This window comes from Cervus elaphus, chromosome 1 (assembly GCF_910594005.1).
Source record: "Cervus elaphus chromosome 1, mCerEla1.1, whole genome shotgun sequence".
NCBI classification, from domain to species: Eukaryota; Metazoa; Chordata; class Mammalia; order Artiodactyla; family Cervidae; genus Cervus; species Cervus elaphus.
This window is the reverse complement of record NC_057815.1, coordinates 63228075-63245536: the sequence shown is the minus strand read 5'-3', so window position 1 is coordinate 63245536 and position 17462 is coordinate 63228075. Positions and strand designations below refer to the sequence as shown.

Here is a 17462-nt window from a genome sequence, read left to right as displayed (position 1 = left end):
TTACAAAAGTGGGTTAGAAGTGTAAACATTTAGATATGAGGCCTTTTTAAGTATTAAATTTGTTTTTATGTGAAAGTAAGTGATATGAATCTTTGTGGTTTTTCCTCTTACCTCAGCACTGTGTAGGGATATGCATTGAAAAAAGCAGTTGGTCTCAGGAGTTCAACAAATAGACAAAGCAATGATTAAATGACAAATGTTACATGGGAATCTGACTTTAATAGAAAAGGATTATTACACCAAAAATAATGTGAAGGTAGGAAAAATAGCTGTGGGAAGCACAGTGTATCAGTGAGAAAGGAGGCATACAGAGGATGGGTAGTGTGTGCAGTAAATGGTCACGTTAATGTTAACAAGTCAGTCTGTCAAGTCTTTCCTTAAGAGTTTCCAAGGCCCTAAAATAATACAGGAATTCTAATACTATCAGAAGATAAAGTAAAAGTTAATGACAGCTGCTTAAGAACAATGCAAGCCCTGACTTAAACATTATTGTATATTACCCTTTAATACCTCAGGAGACACTATCTCAGGAATGATTCTATAGAAGATCAGAGTTTTATGACTTACTTAAGTTTTCAGAGTTATATGGAGTCAAGATGGACTATCAGATCAGGTGTTTAGATCTGAATCTCATGGTTTTTATGACTGTCAGAGTTCATTCATCCATATACAAATTTTTACTATTATGGGCAATTATTATATATTCAGGTAGAACTTGATCTCTACTGTGACCTCCTGTCATGTGGACTGACTACTCTCCTTAACCACTGGGTGAGTTCATCTCAAATAGTCTTGTCAAAGTCTATCTAGACTCTCATTGTGAGAAATTGTTTGATTACAATGTTTCTGTATGCAGATGAATGATAGTTGTTTGCCTCTGGATTTGGCTGAAAACAGCAAATTTGAAACCATAAAATATCAAGTCTCAAAGTCAAATGATTTCACTTACTCTGATGTAGAAACTGTTCTGGAACAGTGTTATTATGGTTCTTTACTATGATAGGATGGAAATTTTAAGGCTGATATTAGTGTCTATTGCATATACAAGAGAGTGTAGAATTAGTGCCTTCCTGATGTCTCCTCATAATTTTGTTTTTTGAAGAATTCTAGTATAGATTTTGGACAATTTTAGAAATTATACATAGAAATGGTAGATGGAAGACCAAATGTTATCTGAATTTTTATTGAAGTATAATTGACATATAATAAATACTCTGGTGTACAATTTAGTGATTTGACATTTAAATGCATAATGAAATGACCTCCATGATAAATCTAGTAATCATCTGTCCCCATATAAAATTATTAAAGTGCTATTGATTATACTCCTTACACTGCATATTACATCCCATGACTGCATTCATTTTATAACTCGATGTTTCTATCTCATAATTCCCTTTACCTAGTTCATCCAGCCCCCTAACCCATCTCCTCTGGCAATCACCAGTTTATTCTCTGTATCTATGAGTGAGTCTGTTATTGTTTTGTTCTGTTTGTACATTTCTGATGCTTTTTTGATTCCACATATGAATGAAATTATATAGTAGATCTCTTTTTCTGTTACTGTTTTTCACCTAACATAATATTCTCTGGGCCCATCCATGTTGTCACAATTAGCGAAATCGCATTTGTTTTTCATCTGTATCTTTATACTGTTTAAGTGTAAGGATACAGCTTAGTATGAAAGCAAAATGGACCTGCTCACTAAATCCCAAGTGAGGCTGATTTTCCCATCAAACCAAGATGATATGAATGTCAGGACAACTTTCCCACATTGGAGTACAGACCACTCCAAGAGGGTCAACACAAAAGATCTGAAGCCTGTGGATGGTTCTCTATCAAGAAGAAGAAAAAGAGGGAGGAGACATGCCAAATATTATTGTTCCCAAACTGAACATTTAGCTAAGGAACTGTGAATAGCCAGAAGGCTCAATGGATTTTGCTACCTCACCTGAAAGCCACCACCGAGTGACAGAAGAGTCAATTCCTGCCACTGATGCCTGAAAAATCACCACCATCAGATCTCGTCCTCTATCTGAAGTCACTCCTACTAGAAAATACCCAGGGTCTACTAGAAAGTTTGTCTCTTGAGGAGTCCTGAGTAACAAAGCCCTTAAAAATATTAATACCAATTACAAATTCGTGAAACTGAAGCACAGTGTAAATTGACCATTATGCCACTGTTCTCTAGTGTAATACTTATCATATGGTAGGTATTGGATAATCCAGTGAATTAAAAGATAACCTTAGAGGGCTCAGAAAAATGATTGATATGTAAAATAGAACCCCTGAGTTTTCATGTTGTTTGTCACTCCTGAGTAACTCTGGAAATTTATGGAAATTTTAAACATCATTATCTCATCATAAAATTTGTGTTTATGTTTTTGGTAAAGAATAAATTACAGGAGAACATAGGCAAAACACTCTCCGACATAAATCACAGCAAGATCCTCTATGACCCACCTCCCAGAATATTGGAAATAAAAGCAAAACTAAACAAATGGGACCTAATGAAACTTAAAAGCTTTTGCACTACAAAGGAAACTATAAGTAAGGTGAAAAGACAGCCGTCAGATTGGGAGAAAATAATAGCAAATGAAGAAACAGACAAAGGATTAATCTCAAAAATATACAAGCAACTCCTGCAGCTCAATTCCAGAAAAATAAATGACCCAATCAAAAAATGGGCCAAAGAACTAAACAGACATTTCTCCAAAGAAGACATACAGATGGCTAACAAACACATGAAAAGATGCTCAACATCACTCATTATCAGAGAAATGCAAATCAAAACCACAATGAGGTACCATTACACGCCAGTCAGGATGGCTGCTATCCAAAAGTCTACAAGCAATAAATGCTGGAGAGGCTGTGGAGAAAAGGGAACCCTCTTACACTGTTGGTGGGAATGCAAACTAGTACAGCCGCTATGGAAAACAGTGTGGAGATTCCTTAAAAAACTGGAAATAGAACTGCCATATGACCCAGCAATCCCACTTCTGGGCATACACACTGAGGAAACCAGATCTGAAAGAGACACGTGCACCCCAATGTTCATCGCAGCACTGTTTATGATAGCCGGGACATGGAAGCAACCTAGATGCCCATCAGCAGATGAATGGATAAGGAAGCTGTGGTACATATACACCATGGAATATTACTCAGCCATTAAAAAGAATTCATTTGAACCAGTCCTAATGAGATGGATGAAGCTGGAGCCCATTATACAGAGTGAAGTAAGCCAGAAAGATAAAGAACATTACAGCATACTAACACATATATATGGAATTTAGAAAGGTGATAACGATAACCCTATATGCAAAACAGAAAAAGAGACACAGAAATACAGAACAGACTTTTGAACTTTGTGGGAGAATGTGAGGGTGGGATATTTCAAAAGAACAGCATGTATACTATCTATGGTGAAACAGATCACCAGCCCAGGTGGGATGCATGAGACAAGTGCTCCGGCCTGGTGCACTGGGAAGACCCAGAGGAATCAGGTGGAGAGGGAGGTGGGAGGGGGGATCGGGATTGGGAATAAAGACCTGCCCTCTGTAGTTGAAATAAAAAAAAAAAAAAGAAATTTTAGCAGAAAATTTCCTGTTGAGAAAATTCTACAAATATAAAGTTTTTAAGTCCTATCAAAAAAAAAAAAAAAAGAATATGTTAAGGTACACTTTCTCTGACTCTTTATGGCCAACATCTTCAAGAAACAAGAGTAGACAACTTGTTTTCACTGAGTACCTAGACACTACAGGACACTAATACTTGAGTATATTTAAATTCTGTGAGAAATGCATAATTTTTGAATTATCTGGAGAATTCTTAGAGGAGGAACCTTAGCCAGAGTCTAAAAAGCAAAAATAAGAAAAAAAGAAAAGGAAGTGAAATGTTGTTCATTAGTTTGCACTTTCTACAATTCTCATTCTCACTACCCTGATAGGATCCATAATCCTATTCATTGATACTTTTCATGGGCTGTGAGGATGTGAGAACTAGCTGTCATCCTGGCAGATTTCACAAGACAACTTTTGGGAAAACTTAAGCATCTCAAATTACATGCTTTTGCTTTATTTTTATTTGAAGCAACTATTGTATAAAGAGGAAGCAACAAAACTATAAATCATGGTGGATTTTAAAAAGAGAACATTTTTACCACATGAATGCGAATCTGCTTGGTTTTTGCACCATAGACAAGTGGATTGAGAAATGGAGGGACCAGCAAGTAAATGCTAGCAAAGAGGATGTGGATGTAAGGGGGGATGTGAGAACCAAACCTATGTGCGAAGAAAGAGAAGAAGGCAAAGAGGTAGAACTGGAGGAAGACACAGATGTGAGCAATGCAGGTATTGAATGCTTTCAACCTAGCCTCCTTCTGGGGAAAACGAAAAACTGTGATAAATATCTGTACATAGGACAATGTGATGCATGTGAGGTCAAGCCCTGCAACAGTAAAAGCCACAAACAAACCATAGATTTTGTTGATCCTGACATCTTCTGCAGCCAGTTTCACAATGGCCATATGCTCACAGTAGCAGTGGGAGATAACTTTTGTATAATAAAAGTGCAACCGGCATTTTATCAGTGCTAGGGTGGGGGTCACAAGAATGGTAGCCCTGAGTGTTACCATAGCTGCTACTTGGGAGACTAGCTGGGGGGTGAAGATGGCAGCATGTCTCAGTGGATAACAGATGGCCACATAGCGGTCCAGGGCCATGGCCAGGAGGAAGCCTGACTCTAAGCCTTCAAATGTGTGAATGAGCCACATTTGAAGCAGGCAAGAGTCAAAATATATCTCTGGTGTATGAAACCAGAAGATTGTAAGCATTTTGGGCACAATGCTGGTGCTGAGAGCAATATCTGTGACTCCTAGCATGCCTAGGAAAATGTACATGGGTTCATGCAGGCTGGGCTCCGATTTGATGATGATCAGAAGCAAGGCATTTCCGATCATAGCAATGAGATACATGACACAGAATGGAATCCCAATCCAGCACTGCACAGACTCTAGGCCTGGGATCCCTATTAGAGTGAACACAGAAGGCATGAAGACTGTGATGTTGGAAATGGACATAGTGTCTTTGCATTTCCAGATGCGAACAAATTAGTCTGTGCTATTGTACAATTTATATGCCAAGTTTTCATACTTTCTGATTTTAGCTGAACTCTGAGATCACATTATCCATCTCCTTCATACAACTGAAGGGAAAACACAGATTCATAAGCCACATCACTGTTCAGGAAGTGCATCCACAAACAGTGTACCACAATAAGACGTTATGTTCATGGCCAGCCAACCTCAGTAGCACCAACCACATCACATGGGTAATGGAATAAATTGCTGACTTGTTCTTTTTCTTTCCAGACCTGTGGACAAAGAAAAAAAATAGACTTGTTTATGTTGCTTGTAGATTGCATTTTAATCAATTTGATGAATCCCTCCATAGTGTACATTCTAGCTACTGCTCAATCACTCTATTATTCTGAATTGTCATTAAGTCAGGAACAGTTTGCATGAACAGATTCTCAGACTCTGGTTAGTATTTTACTTTAAATGGCTCCTTATGAAACAAAATAGATATAAAAACAGATGACATCAATGAGCATAAATGTCCTTATTTATGTTATCCCTTCTGTATAAGACTGGATGATTTTTCAAAAGAATGTAAAGTAAGACTTAGAAAAGATCATTGAAATCCACATATATGTGGCAAGCCTGGTCAAAGTTCCTTGCTACTTTCTATATTTCTCATAAAGCTGTGTTATATTTTGCTTATATTTCTTCAGCTGAAATCATTAAAATTAGTTGTGTGCTCAAAATAGTTTAAGTTCCGTAATACATATTAATGCAGAAGGAGGAATCTCTGGGATTCAAGAAAATCAACAGCAGAAATAATAGAGACAGGAGGACTCATTCTTGACTGAAAGATACGGGAAAATGAATAAATGTGTAACATAGCCAAATTGAGGCTAATTTCTTGGGTTCACACTAGTCAGAGCTCCCATAAAGATGAGATTTGTCCACTTTAGGTTCATTAACTCTTAATGCAGTATAGATAACTTGGAAGAGGAGTCATTTTTTTTTTTTAGTTCAAGCAAAGTATATTAATTAGAAAATAAAGGATGAAAGAACAGATTTTTTTTAAAGAGTCAAATGTAAAGCTAGTTACTTTATGTCAGCAAGCTCTTAAGGTATCATCTAACTATATACTTAACATCAATAGACATACCAGTAAATGCAAGGACAGCAGTGATTTATGTTGCTAAACATCAAGTGAAAGAATGAAGTCAGCCAGGCCATTTCATGGCAGGAACCGTGTATAGGCTGACAAATAGCTGGAATAGGCTTAATGAATTAACTACTTTGAGTTTGGCATGCTTGATCCCCAATGCTTAGTTCAGTGACTCTCCAACCCACAGATGGCTGACTCCTTTCTAATCAGGGTAAAGTTTTTCTTCAGAAATGATCAGAATGATAATAGGACTCCTTTAAGTATAGACATAGTATCTGACTTTTTCAAAGGTAAGGAACTGACATGTGAGCATCACACGATAGTATAGACAGTGGGATGGCTGGTGGGTGTACATAAGTGAGTACAAGACTGATGGGATGGAGTGATTATTGTGAAAAACTTGATAATTGAATATTTTTAAATATTAAATTAAATAAATTAATTTAATTATTAAAATAAATAAATTTAAATTATTATTTTAAATAAATAAATAAAATAAAATTACATTTTAATTTAGGAATAGGAGGACTTACTTGTCAATAGCTATTGGGAGCCGTCGCTGCTCTTACCTGATACCCGAAAAGTAATGTTTGTTCTTCATCCACTATTTCTGACTGCTCAACTCTTTCCTCTGCCTGAGATCGCAGTCTCATGCCCTTGCGTTCTTTTCTGCAGTGCCTCTTTATATCTGTCCCCTCTACACCAGCACACAGTAAATGTCATGCATTCTAATCCATTTGGTGCTGGGGCCATATGTAACCTGTGAAAAACTCTGGAATATTTCTTCATATTTTATTTTCACTCTGCATACAGACACTCTTCTTCTCCATTTCTGCCTGAGATAATGTTCGTGTGCTCATTGTCCAACAAAACTCTGAGCAAAGTCTGAGTTATTCTTGGGTACAGCATAAATATATTGGTTCAAATTGAGGAGGAAAATTGCTAGCTACCAATTTTAATATCCCCTAATGAATGTTTGGAGAAAGCAGAGTTGGGAACTTGGAATCAGGGATGTATTAGCCACTAGACTAAACCACAAGGGACCCAACAGATTTTAATTAATTCCTCTTGGGTTCATTCACATGTAATATTCCCTGAAATCATTTCTAAAACTTGCTGATAAGATACCTTCTCACTCCCCTCTTTTCTCTTCTCTCATGGCTAAATACAAAAAAATTTATATACACAAGTTTTCTTTCAATTAGCTGACTTTCTTTCTGATGTCCTCATTTGCAAATTAACCTCAAGTCCACTTAAATGTAGACATGTTGATATTTTTATAGATTATATACCATACCATAGTTTTATAAAATATTAATGATATTGCCTGTGTTATAATTTATGTCCTCGTGCTTTTTCATTTTATATCTGGTAGTTGGTGTCTCTTCATCTCCTTCACTTATTCCACCCTCATCTATTTTGTACTCCCTACAGTTCTATCCTGAGTCCTTTTCAGCCTCAAACTATGCAAACATGCTTGCAATTCTATCTACTTGAGATAATTTATTTATCACCTTCATTATGCCAATTCATCTAACAATTTCTCCAGCTCAGATGTTCTCACTCTGTCCAGGTCCATAGGCCCAAAATTTCATATTGAAATATTAATTCATGCTATGATAAACTGTTCCTGGGCATGTCACTTAACTCCAAGATGGGTTTAAAAAAAAAAAAGTTATTTCCTACTTTACTGTAACATTTGCAAATATCTTCACACCTAGGTCTATACCTATCTATATTTTGGGGGTGGTTAAGGGGTAGTTAGGCTACTGGATATTTTTTAAAGGATCATAAATTCTAATTTGTTTACCGAAAGTATAGATATGCATTCATTATAAGCATACACCAATCTAGCAGTCTTGGGCTTCAGCAGAGCAAAACCAATTAGACTTATTTTCTGGTCAGATAGACTGGTGTTAAGCAGAGACTCATTTTATAATGATCCTCTTAAAGAAACATTCAGATATGATCATTACATGACCATAATTGGAGGAAACAGAGGTCAATAAATGGTGTTCTTATGAATATCCAAGGAGAAAATGGTCTATATAATTTCCTGATATTCTCCATTTTCATTATTTAAATTTGATTTTAATGATATTTAATTATTTTATGATACTCCTTATAATATGATTGGTTAAAGAATGTGGTTTTGAATTGCCTAGTTTTGAATCTGGATTCTGCCACTTACTATTTCTGTGGTACAAGGCATGGTATCTATCATCTATGTTTCCATTTATATAACTGCACCATGTAAGAAATACTAGCAATGGATTCATATATTTTTATACAGATTAAATTATCTTAATCTATGTAAATCACTTAGTATAGTATACTGTATAGAGCTTTTGTCAAATTTATGACTTCTATTGTGATATTACTGAACCTAAAAATCAGAATATATAGGCATTGTGAATTTTGGCCGTGTGATTCACAGACTTTTATCAGATTTGGTGGGAAAGTAATGACTACAATAAAGTTTAAGTACTTTTTGAGCAAATTCTACCAGAAACTATGCTTACTGCTTTACATGAATCATTTAATCTTTAAGCCATCAAAGCTAAACTGTTTTATCCTCTGTTCACAAATGAGAAAAATTAAATTCAAACAGGTCAAGTCACTAGCAACATTCCATAGATATTAATAGTGAGAAAACTAGTTTTTGGACTTCAGTCTGATTTAACTGTTTAACACAAAATTGCAGACTCGGTTTTGGCAAGAACAATTTTTCATTGTGTGGCTTTGAAAAATTTACATAAATTCTCTTAGATTCTTAATTTGTATAATGAGAGTAATAATAGTTTCTAATTTATGGGATTATCATGGGGATTACCAACATTTACTACTATAGAATGTCTTTTCAACTATGTTGAAAATTTAAGGACTAAGCTATTAAAAATATCCTATTCCATTTGTATGATTTCACTGAATTGAGTACTTTTAAAGATAGATATTTGAAAAATGGGACAAAATACATTGAGTGAAGTATACAAAAGCAGAAAATATACATATATAAATGATGCCACATGTCACCTTTTACACTTATCTTTTGTTATAAGACAGTAACCTCTCTTAACTGACTGGTTATCATTCAAGACTGAATGACTTATGTGGGTATTCACTGTAGTTTGTGGAAAGTCAAAATCATCCAGGGGGAAAAATATAAAAGCTGAGTCATACAGGCCCTGCCTTAGGGGACTGCATCAGCTTGTTTCTTCTCTATGTGCCTTCCTGTTGATAAGGAGTAGGTCTACCGCTAAATTGGAGAAGGAAATGGAAACCTACTCCAGTATTCTGGCCCGGAAAACTCGATGGACTGGGGAGCCTGGCGGGCTGCAGCCTGTGGGGTGGCAAAGAGTCAGAGGTGACTGAGGACACACACCCTACTACTAAATAATTCAGGTAAACAAATCCACTCTCTCTACCATGCTTCAGGAGTAAGCAAGCATGTGTGAACTTGCTCCTCAAGACCAGAGTCCAGGCTTCCCGCAGCCATCCTGTTAGTCCCACCAGCCCTCCAGCCAGCCAAAGGGACTTGACTTTCTCCTGGTGACAGACTTCAGGGCTGCAGTTGGCAGTGCCCAATATATTACTCAAACCACTCACTCCCCAGGGAGAGCTTCTACCCATGTAATCCCCCTCCTCCTCCATGTCCCCTTACAGTGACACAGGTCCTGACCTGATCTCACGTCTCCTCCCTTATTACCCACTTCCATGCTTCCATGAAATTTTTCTGACAGCCTCAGTAGCTACAAGAGTCTTTCTACCAGTCTGCAGTTAGTTTTCAGCAAGAATTGCTCCACAGGTAGATATATTTTTTATTTCTTTGTGAGAGAGAGGTGAATTTTGTTTTTCCCACTCCACCATCATGATAGGAATCCTCCATTAGTATGTATTTTTTTAATTATTACAAAAATTGCAAACATACAGAGTAAACAGACTATTATAATGAACTTTCATCTACCCATCAACCAGCTTCAACAAGTTTTCATTGTTATATTAACAATATACCATTCTCATATCTTCCATAATTTCACCCACTGTGCAACCCAATTATTATTGTTATTATCTTTTTATCATTATTATCTAGAGGTTTGCAGGTAATTTTGACATATACTGAAATGCACAAGGCTTAGTTTAGCTATACCATTTTGACAAATGGGTACACTCATGTAACTTATATAGAACATAACATAGAACATGTATATCTTCCCAGAGATTTCATCATGTTTCCCCAGCCATTTTCTCACCTCTGCATCCATCAGAAGTAACCACTGTTCTGATTTTCTTTACATTAAGTTAGTTATACTTATTCTAAAGCTTTCTATAAATGAAATAATACAATACATACTCTTGTGTCTTGATTCTTTTCACTCACAAAACATCACTAGATTGCACGTACCAGGAAACAAACAAAATTCCTAGTATGTATCTACCTATTTCCAGGGAGAAAAACAAATGAATAAAATATTCAAGGATTCAACAGTAAAATGATGTCCTCACAGGAAAAAAAAAGACATACCCATGTCCCATGCTTCCTTCTGTAAGTATACTTCAGAGTAATGATATTCTCTATTCTCAGGAGGAAGGAGTCGAGCCATTTCTCTTCATCTACTAAAGTTTATAGCTCACGCACAAGAAATCATAAACTATATAATTTTCCCATTTGAAAGTCTAATATTCAGGCAATAGCTCTGATCCAAGTTCCTGTGTTTTCAGAGTATCCTCTGAGATACCACACCCCTCTTTTTAGACAGTGTGTGAACAGTGCTCCTGCGAATTTCCCTGGTCTTGATGCTATAAACGATGGGGTTGGCCACAGGTGGGAAGAAAAGGTAGACCTTGGCCATGACTGTCTGGAGGAGTAGAGGTAAATGATGCCCAAAGCGATGGATCAGGGAAAGGCTGACAACGGGCGCATAGTCCACAAGCAGAGCTGAGGTGTGTGACGCACAGGTGTTCAGAGCCCTCCACCGCCCTGCCCCAGAAGCAATACCCAGTACCGTGTGAAGAATTAACACGTAAGAAATCACTGTGAGCAATGAGCCTAGCCCAAATGTGAAAGAAATGACAAAGGGACCAAAGATGCTATTGGGGCGGGTATCTCCACAGGGCAACTTGATCAGATCTGAGTGGAGGCAGTAAGCGTGTGTGAGGGCATTGTGGCTGCAGAAGGGCAGACGCTTCAGCAGAAGAAGCAGTGGGAACATGAGCACCACACTGCGCGAGGCAATGGTGACACCCATCCAGCTGATGCGGGGAATTGTCAGAATGGTGGTATATCGCAGCGGGCTGTGTATGGCCACAAAGCGGTCTACAGACATGGCCAGAAGGACGCCTGATTCCATGAGGGTAAAAGAATGCATGGAAAACATCTGTAGCAGACAACCACCAAAACTTATATCATTAATGCCAAAGAGGAAAATGCCCAACACAGTGGGCAGGGTGGAAACAGAGACGCCAAGTTCCACAAAGGCCAACATGGCCAGAAAGAAGTACATGGGTTGGTGCAAAGCAGGATCAAACCGGACGATGTAAAGAATGATGCCATTTCCTAGGAAAATGATGGTGTACATCAGGCAGAATGGTATAGATATCCAGATGTGCTCTGCTTCCAGCCCTGGGATGCCAACAAGAGTGAATGTTGCAGGTGTGAACTCAGTGGAACTATTGTAAATGTCATGATGAGACTTCATCCAAGGGTACTGAGAAGCACATGGACACTGGAAAATAAGTTGTTAGTTGTTATACATCAAATCCTGATGTATGTATATCATACTTAGGATATTTTCTTACAAAACAGATGGAAAGCTTATTTCTAAAACAAGAGCATATGCAAAGCACAGTATATGGAAGAGAAATCTGACTAGATGTGTGGAAGAATGGTCCTACGTGAACTACAAGCCAAACACTTCTCTGTTAAATAGAAATCTGTGCATTAATAGAAATATCAAGCTGGATTATTTATGGTGGTGAAATGATAATGATAATAATATAATGATAATGATAATAAGCATAGAGATGACAGCTTCATGTGGAAACTGATAACTGAAGGATCAGTTAGGTTTCTGAAGTTCGAGCAAGATTGAATTAGTAGCAAAATTAATTCAAGAAAATAATAAAGATAATTCATAGTTCTTTTAATAGACTTATGGCCTTGGGAAAGTCACTTAAGTTATCTGAGATCCAAGATTTTGATATAAACACAATAGTAATAATACATAATATATGTTGTTTACTATTATATTTGGATTATATTTGGAACATAGTAAATGGCTCAGATGATAAAGAATATGCCTGCAATGCAGGAGACCTGGGTTTGATACCTGGTCAAGAAGATCCCCTGGAGAAGGGAATGGTTACCCAACCCAATATTCTTGCCTGGAGAATTCCATGGACAGAGGAACCTGGAGGGCTACAGTCCATGGGGTCGCAAAGTGTTGGACACGACTGAGTGACTAACACTTTTACTTTTCAAATATTCAACACATGAAATAAAAACAATTTAATATATTAGAAAAGAGGGACAGTTTCTTCCAGTTTTTAATATTTTCCAATGTCTTTTTTTAAACTTATCAGTTCACTCTTTGTCCACCTGCTATCCATGGACAATGGGGAGTGCTTTTCTGTATTTTGCAGGAGGGTCAGTGTCTCTTGTTGAAATCTGGGATCCAAGTTGAGAATATCACCAAAGCCATCAGGATATCACAAGCTGAGTGTGATGATGGTACTAGGGCTTAGGACCAGGGTTCTTTATCTGGGAACAAGTTTATACACACTAAAATTCTACTCACTTGTAACAGAGCCTCGTGTATTAAGATAGGAGTCAAAGATAGATTTCAGGATTGGCTCAAGTGTGGGTGTGGTGAGTCAGAATGAAGGCTTCCTCTCCTATTGAGCTAGCACTTTTTGTAAAGTATGACCACTTGAGTGATGGTAAATGTTTACCAATCAATTCTCTGAATAAAAATGACTTGACTTGTACCCATTGCCAACTTCTTTGAATACTCCCATGCTGAGCAGTTTCAAGCAACCAACTGATACCACTGAATGCAGAGCCGATAGGTGATATGTTTGTAACCAGCTTCCTCAAACTGGTACAAACCAGAACCAGGACGACATTGGGCTTAACTACAGCTGGTCCTACATACCAGGTACTTAACGCAGGTGGAACTGAGAGGAGGCACATGAATCCATGCATCCCTCTCCTGTGTTTCCTTCCCACTGGACTGTGGGTATAGTTGCTACCTCTCCTTATGTGTGCTTAATTGATTGGCAGAGGAGGCAAGATGAGTCAGGACTCTCCCAGGAGCAATTAACCAAGCATGACTATTCTCAGAAACATCAGATATGTATTTCAATATGTATTTAATTAGGCTTACATTACATTGAATTTATAGGTCATTTCGAAGAGAATTACTAACCTAATAATGAACAATATACAATGAGCAAAGGGCCCTTCAAAAATTCCAGGACAACAGCTCAGAGATGAATTTAGGAGACAACCACAGACAACAATATCCTAATTCCTTCTAGCATCTACAAACACCCAAACCCTCAAGCTGAAAGTTTCTTTAATATTGAAATATTGATTCAAGTGTTTTCTTTTAAAATTCTTATCATATTTCATACATTATAGATGTGAAATTGGCATTTTCTTATTTCTCCATTGCTGTAATCATGTATAAAGAAGTCTTGTGTTTTAAGATTTATGCCACTTGAGTATTTTGTCATCATGCTGGCATCTGTTTATTCTCTTCCTGCCCTTCATTCCTTGAAGAGCTTTCCCCTGAATCAGAAGTGTCTTTGTTGCAACTCTTGTCAAGATTTTATTTAATGTTATTTTCTATGAAGTCATTTTGCTATAGATTATTGGCAGTAGGGCTAGACTCAGTTTGGTGAATTGGGTTTTTAGTGTCTATATTCAAAACAATCATTATCATTCTCCAAATTTAAAAATTAAATGCTATATCCCTTATATGGCATATTTATTTAATTATCAAACCAATAAGAAAAATTCCAAAATATCATCCCTAAAATATACTCCCTTGCTGAAGTAAAAGTGAATATATGTCAAATCATAATTCAGGACTTCAAAGGTCAAGGAAACATCCTTTCATTTCTTATGTTGACTGCTATATATAGGTGTGTTAGAGAAAAAAAAAACTGGAAAATTTGCAAATATTCAAAAGAATGCCTCAAAGCTTTTATTTATTTATTTAAGTGTGAAATTGAAAAAAAAAAAATGTGAAAGTGTTAGTCGGTTAGTCATCTCTGACTCTTTTTGACCCCGTGGACTGTAGCCCACCAGGCTCCTCTGGCCATGGGCTTCTCCAGGCAAGAATACTGGAGTGAGTAGCCATTCCTTTCTCCAGGGGATCTTCCCTATCTAGGGGAGGAACCCAGGTCTCCTGCATTGCAGGCAGATTCTCTACTGTCTGAGCCACAAGGGAAGCCCCAAGTAATGTCAAATTTCACATTCTCATGACAGGATATTGGGCCTTGAAAAAGCAGAGACTATAAAAATGTTTAATGAAAATGAAAGAATTAGGTGAAATCTAGACATAGTCTATAGATAATTACATTTGGTGTGTTTAAAGCCTTTTTTATACAAGATTTTGGGTAAATATTCTAATCTTTAATTGCCTTTGATTTTTTTTTTGCCCTGGGTATAAACCTTTCCAATCTTCTAGTCCCTCCATGAAATCTTCATTGATGATTTGGGTCTAAAATTCCCAATATGTAGAAAAAAAATTAACTGAAAATATACCATGTACCTATTTTTTATAGTAGACTTTATAGGATATTAGTGAATTAGAAAATATATGATTTCAGAACTCATGTTTTAACTTAAGAAATAGGTACAGACAAAAATAACTATAATATGGAGGCTTCATGCCACTCATCCAAGTATTTGCTAACTTAAGCAGGAATGCTTTGTATTTCAGCTGAATTTATTTTATCAGAATTTCAGCAGAATGTTTATAAAAAATGTATAGACTCTCACCACTCCTACTCCCCTGATCTATACAGGAAAATTCCGTTTCGGTTGAGTCCTAAAATATATTTCTCTTTTTCACTGTTATCTTTATGTGCCCTTAAGAATAAGTTAAAAGACATAATAATAGAATGTTTAGCTAGGAGAATTGAAAATGACATTAATTTAAAATATTCTTTTCTAAACTCTTTAAGAACTTTAGGAAAAATGCACTGGCGTTGGCATTTTTTGGCAGATCCTAACAGTTTTTGGTGTGTTTTAATATTTTTGTGATTTTCAATTTTTCCCATTCCCCACTGAAACAGACATTTAGGCAGTGAGTATTTTATTCAGAAATACCCAATATTTAGCCTTATTTTAACAACATATGCTGATGGGGGAGAAAAATAAAATCACTCGGTCCTGAATCTGTTTGGTTTTTACCCCATAGATAATGGGGTTTAGCATTGGGGGCACCACCACATAGAGGTTTGCTGCTAAGATATGGATGTGATGAGGAATGGTTTTACCCCCAAAGCGATGAGCAAAAAAGGAAAAGAATGCTGGAGCATAGAACATAAGTATGACACAGATGTGGGAACCACATGTGCTAAGGGCCTTAATTCTCGCAGTCCAGGAAGGTATCTGAAACACTGTGCAAAGGATCATTGTGTAGGACATAATGATGAGCATTATATCCAGTCCTGTAGACAGCAGGGCCACAGTCAAGCCATAAATGATGTTGATATTGATATTGTCACAAGCCAGTCTGGCAATGCCCATGTGCTCACAGTAGGAATGGGGAATGATGTTTCTCCCACAGTATATAAGTCGATGTACCAGAAAGATGAATGGAAAACATATGATAAAGCTCCTGACCACAGCTGCTATGCCAATCTTCCCAATGGCTGAGGAGTTTAAGATTGCAGTGTATCTCAGTGGATGACAGATGGCAACATAGCGGTCAAATGCCATGGCCAAGAGAATAGCAGATTCTGCCACAAAGATGAAATGTATGAAGAACATCTGGGATACACAGCTACCAAAGGATATATTCACGGAGTGGAACCAGAAGATGGCCAGCATCTTGGGGACTGTGGATGTGGCGAGCAGGACATCTGCTAAAGCCAGCATGGAAAGGAAGAGATACATGGGCTCATGGAGACGCTGCTCCATCACAATCAGGAAGATCAAGAAGAGGTTACCTACAATAGCAACAATGTACATAAAACAGATGGGGATGGAGATCCAGCTGTGCACATCTTCTAGTCCTGGGATTCCAATCAGGATGTACCACATATCCTGAGGCCTGGTGTAATTATAAGAGGAAGGAGCCATCTGTGACTGCTTATCCCAGACCCAGGACCTTCAGGGAAAGACCATAGGGCAGAGTTAAAGTTTAGGTGCCACCTTAGTCCATGTGATGTCTGATCAGATTTCTTTTCTGATCTGTTATTGTGAAAAGACAGCGAGATAGATTAACAAGCCTAAAATTGTACTGTTGATTCCCTCCATGGAATAATTGAATCTTGTATCCTGGAAAAGATATTAGTTAATATTTAGTAAAAGTGTAATATGTGTCATACTACTTCACATATATTAACTTGTTACACATATTAACCTGTTACATATATTAACCTGTTGAAAATACCTTTATGATAATCCATAACATGGCTACTGTTGTTATCCCTATAAGATGAAAAAGAAAAAAAAAACAATTCCAAAGCTTTTAGACTCTTGCTCTAGGTCCCACTGGATTTAAAATCAGCCAGAGTGAATTTGAAAGCTTTGAACTAAACAACCATCTAACACAATCTATCAAAATAAAACTAGTTACAAAAGCATGTTATCAAAATTTTCACTGATTATATCCCTAAGTAAAACATGTAAAATTGAAGTATATAGCTTATGGAAGAGGGAAGGAATTAGAGTTTAACAAAATAGGTTTCACGGTATATGCCCTCTTCAACATTAATGAACCACCGACTTGATGCTAAGCCCTATGCCAGGCATGGAGGATACACAAGTGAATCAGATTGATCCTAATCCTTCAATACATTTCTTAAAACTGTAGGATGCACCCTGAAAACTTAAACTATGTACAATGCCAGACTGAGTTGGCTTCTTAGATGGATTTGCCTAGCATTTGGTAAAGGGAAAAAATATTCTATCTCACTTCTATCACTGATTGAAAATTAGACTATATATTTTGTATTTCTAAATATCACCACAGCAGCAAATCACAATGA

At 37.0% G+C, this 17462-nt stretch overlaps 3 protein-coding genes across 4 annotated transcripts; all 3 read right to left on the bottom strand.

Annotated features, from left to right (window-relative positions):
- Positions 1–604: 604 nt before the first annotated feature.
- LOC122699478 (olfactory receptor 52A1-like) lies at positions 605–5077 on the bottom strand. 2 transcript variants are annotated; one of them, XM_043911485.1, is made up of 2 exons: positions 4152–5077; positions 605–629 (listed from the first exon to the last, which is right to left on the bottom strand). In XM_043911485.1, exons 1-2 carry the CDS (start codon positions 5075–5077, stop codon positions 605–607), a joined length of 951 nt encoding a protein of 316 aa, XP_043767420.1. The 2 variants fall into 2 exon arrangements, with proteins under 2 accessions (XP_043767420.1, XP_043767511.1); XM_043911576.1 differs by lacking the exon at positions 605–629 and having other exon boundaries at positions 4139–5077.
- Positions 5078–10951: 5874 nt separating this feature from the next.
- LOC122702178 (olfactory receptor 51I2-like) lies at positions 10952–11932 on the bottom strand. The gene has a single exon (XM_043915696.1). The coding sequence runs from the start codon at positions 11930–11932 to the stop codon at positions 10952–10954; it is 981 nt and encodes a 326-aa protein (XP_043771631.1).
- A 3659-nt stretch (positions 11933–15591) lies between these two features.
- Positions 15592–16551, bottom strand: LOC122699409 (olfactory receptor 52Z1-like). The gene has a single exon (XM_043911363.1). The coding sequence runs from the start codon at positions 16549–16551 to the stop codon at positions 15592–15594; it is 960 nt and encodes a 319-aa protein (XP_043767298.1).
- Between the last annotated feature and the right edge of the window lie 911 nt (positions 16552–17462).

Bases quoted from the DNA above. Each gene is read 5' to 3' on its own strand.
- LOC122699478 (XM_043911485.1), bottom strand. From the start codon at position 5,077: ATGTCCATTTCCAACATCACAGTCTTCATGCCTTCTGTGTTCACTCTA. The intron at 630-4,151 runs GTTCTCTTTTTA...AAAAACCATGAG, and splicing joins CGCATTCATGTGGTAAAAAT to ATTCAGATCTAAACACCTGA.
- LOC122702178 (XM_043915696.1), bottom strand. From the start codon at position 11,932: ATGAAGTCTCATCATGACATTTACAATAGTTCCACTGAGTTCACACCT.
- LOC122699409 (XM_043911363.1), bottom strand. From the start codon at position 16,551: ATGGCTCCTTCCTCTTATAATTACACCAGGCCTCAGGATATGTGGTAC.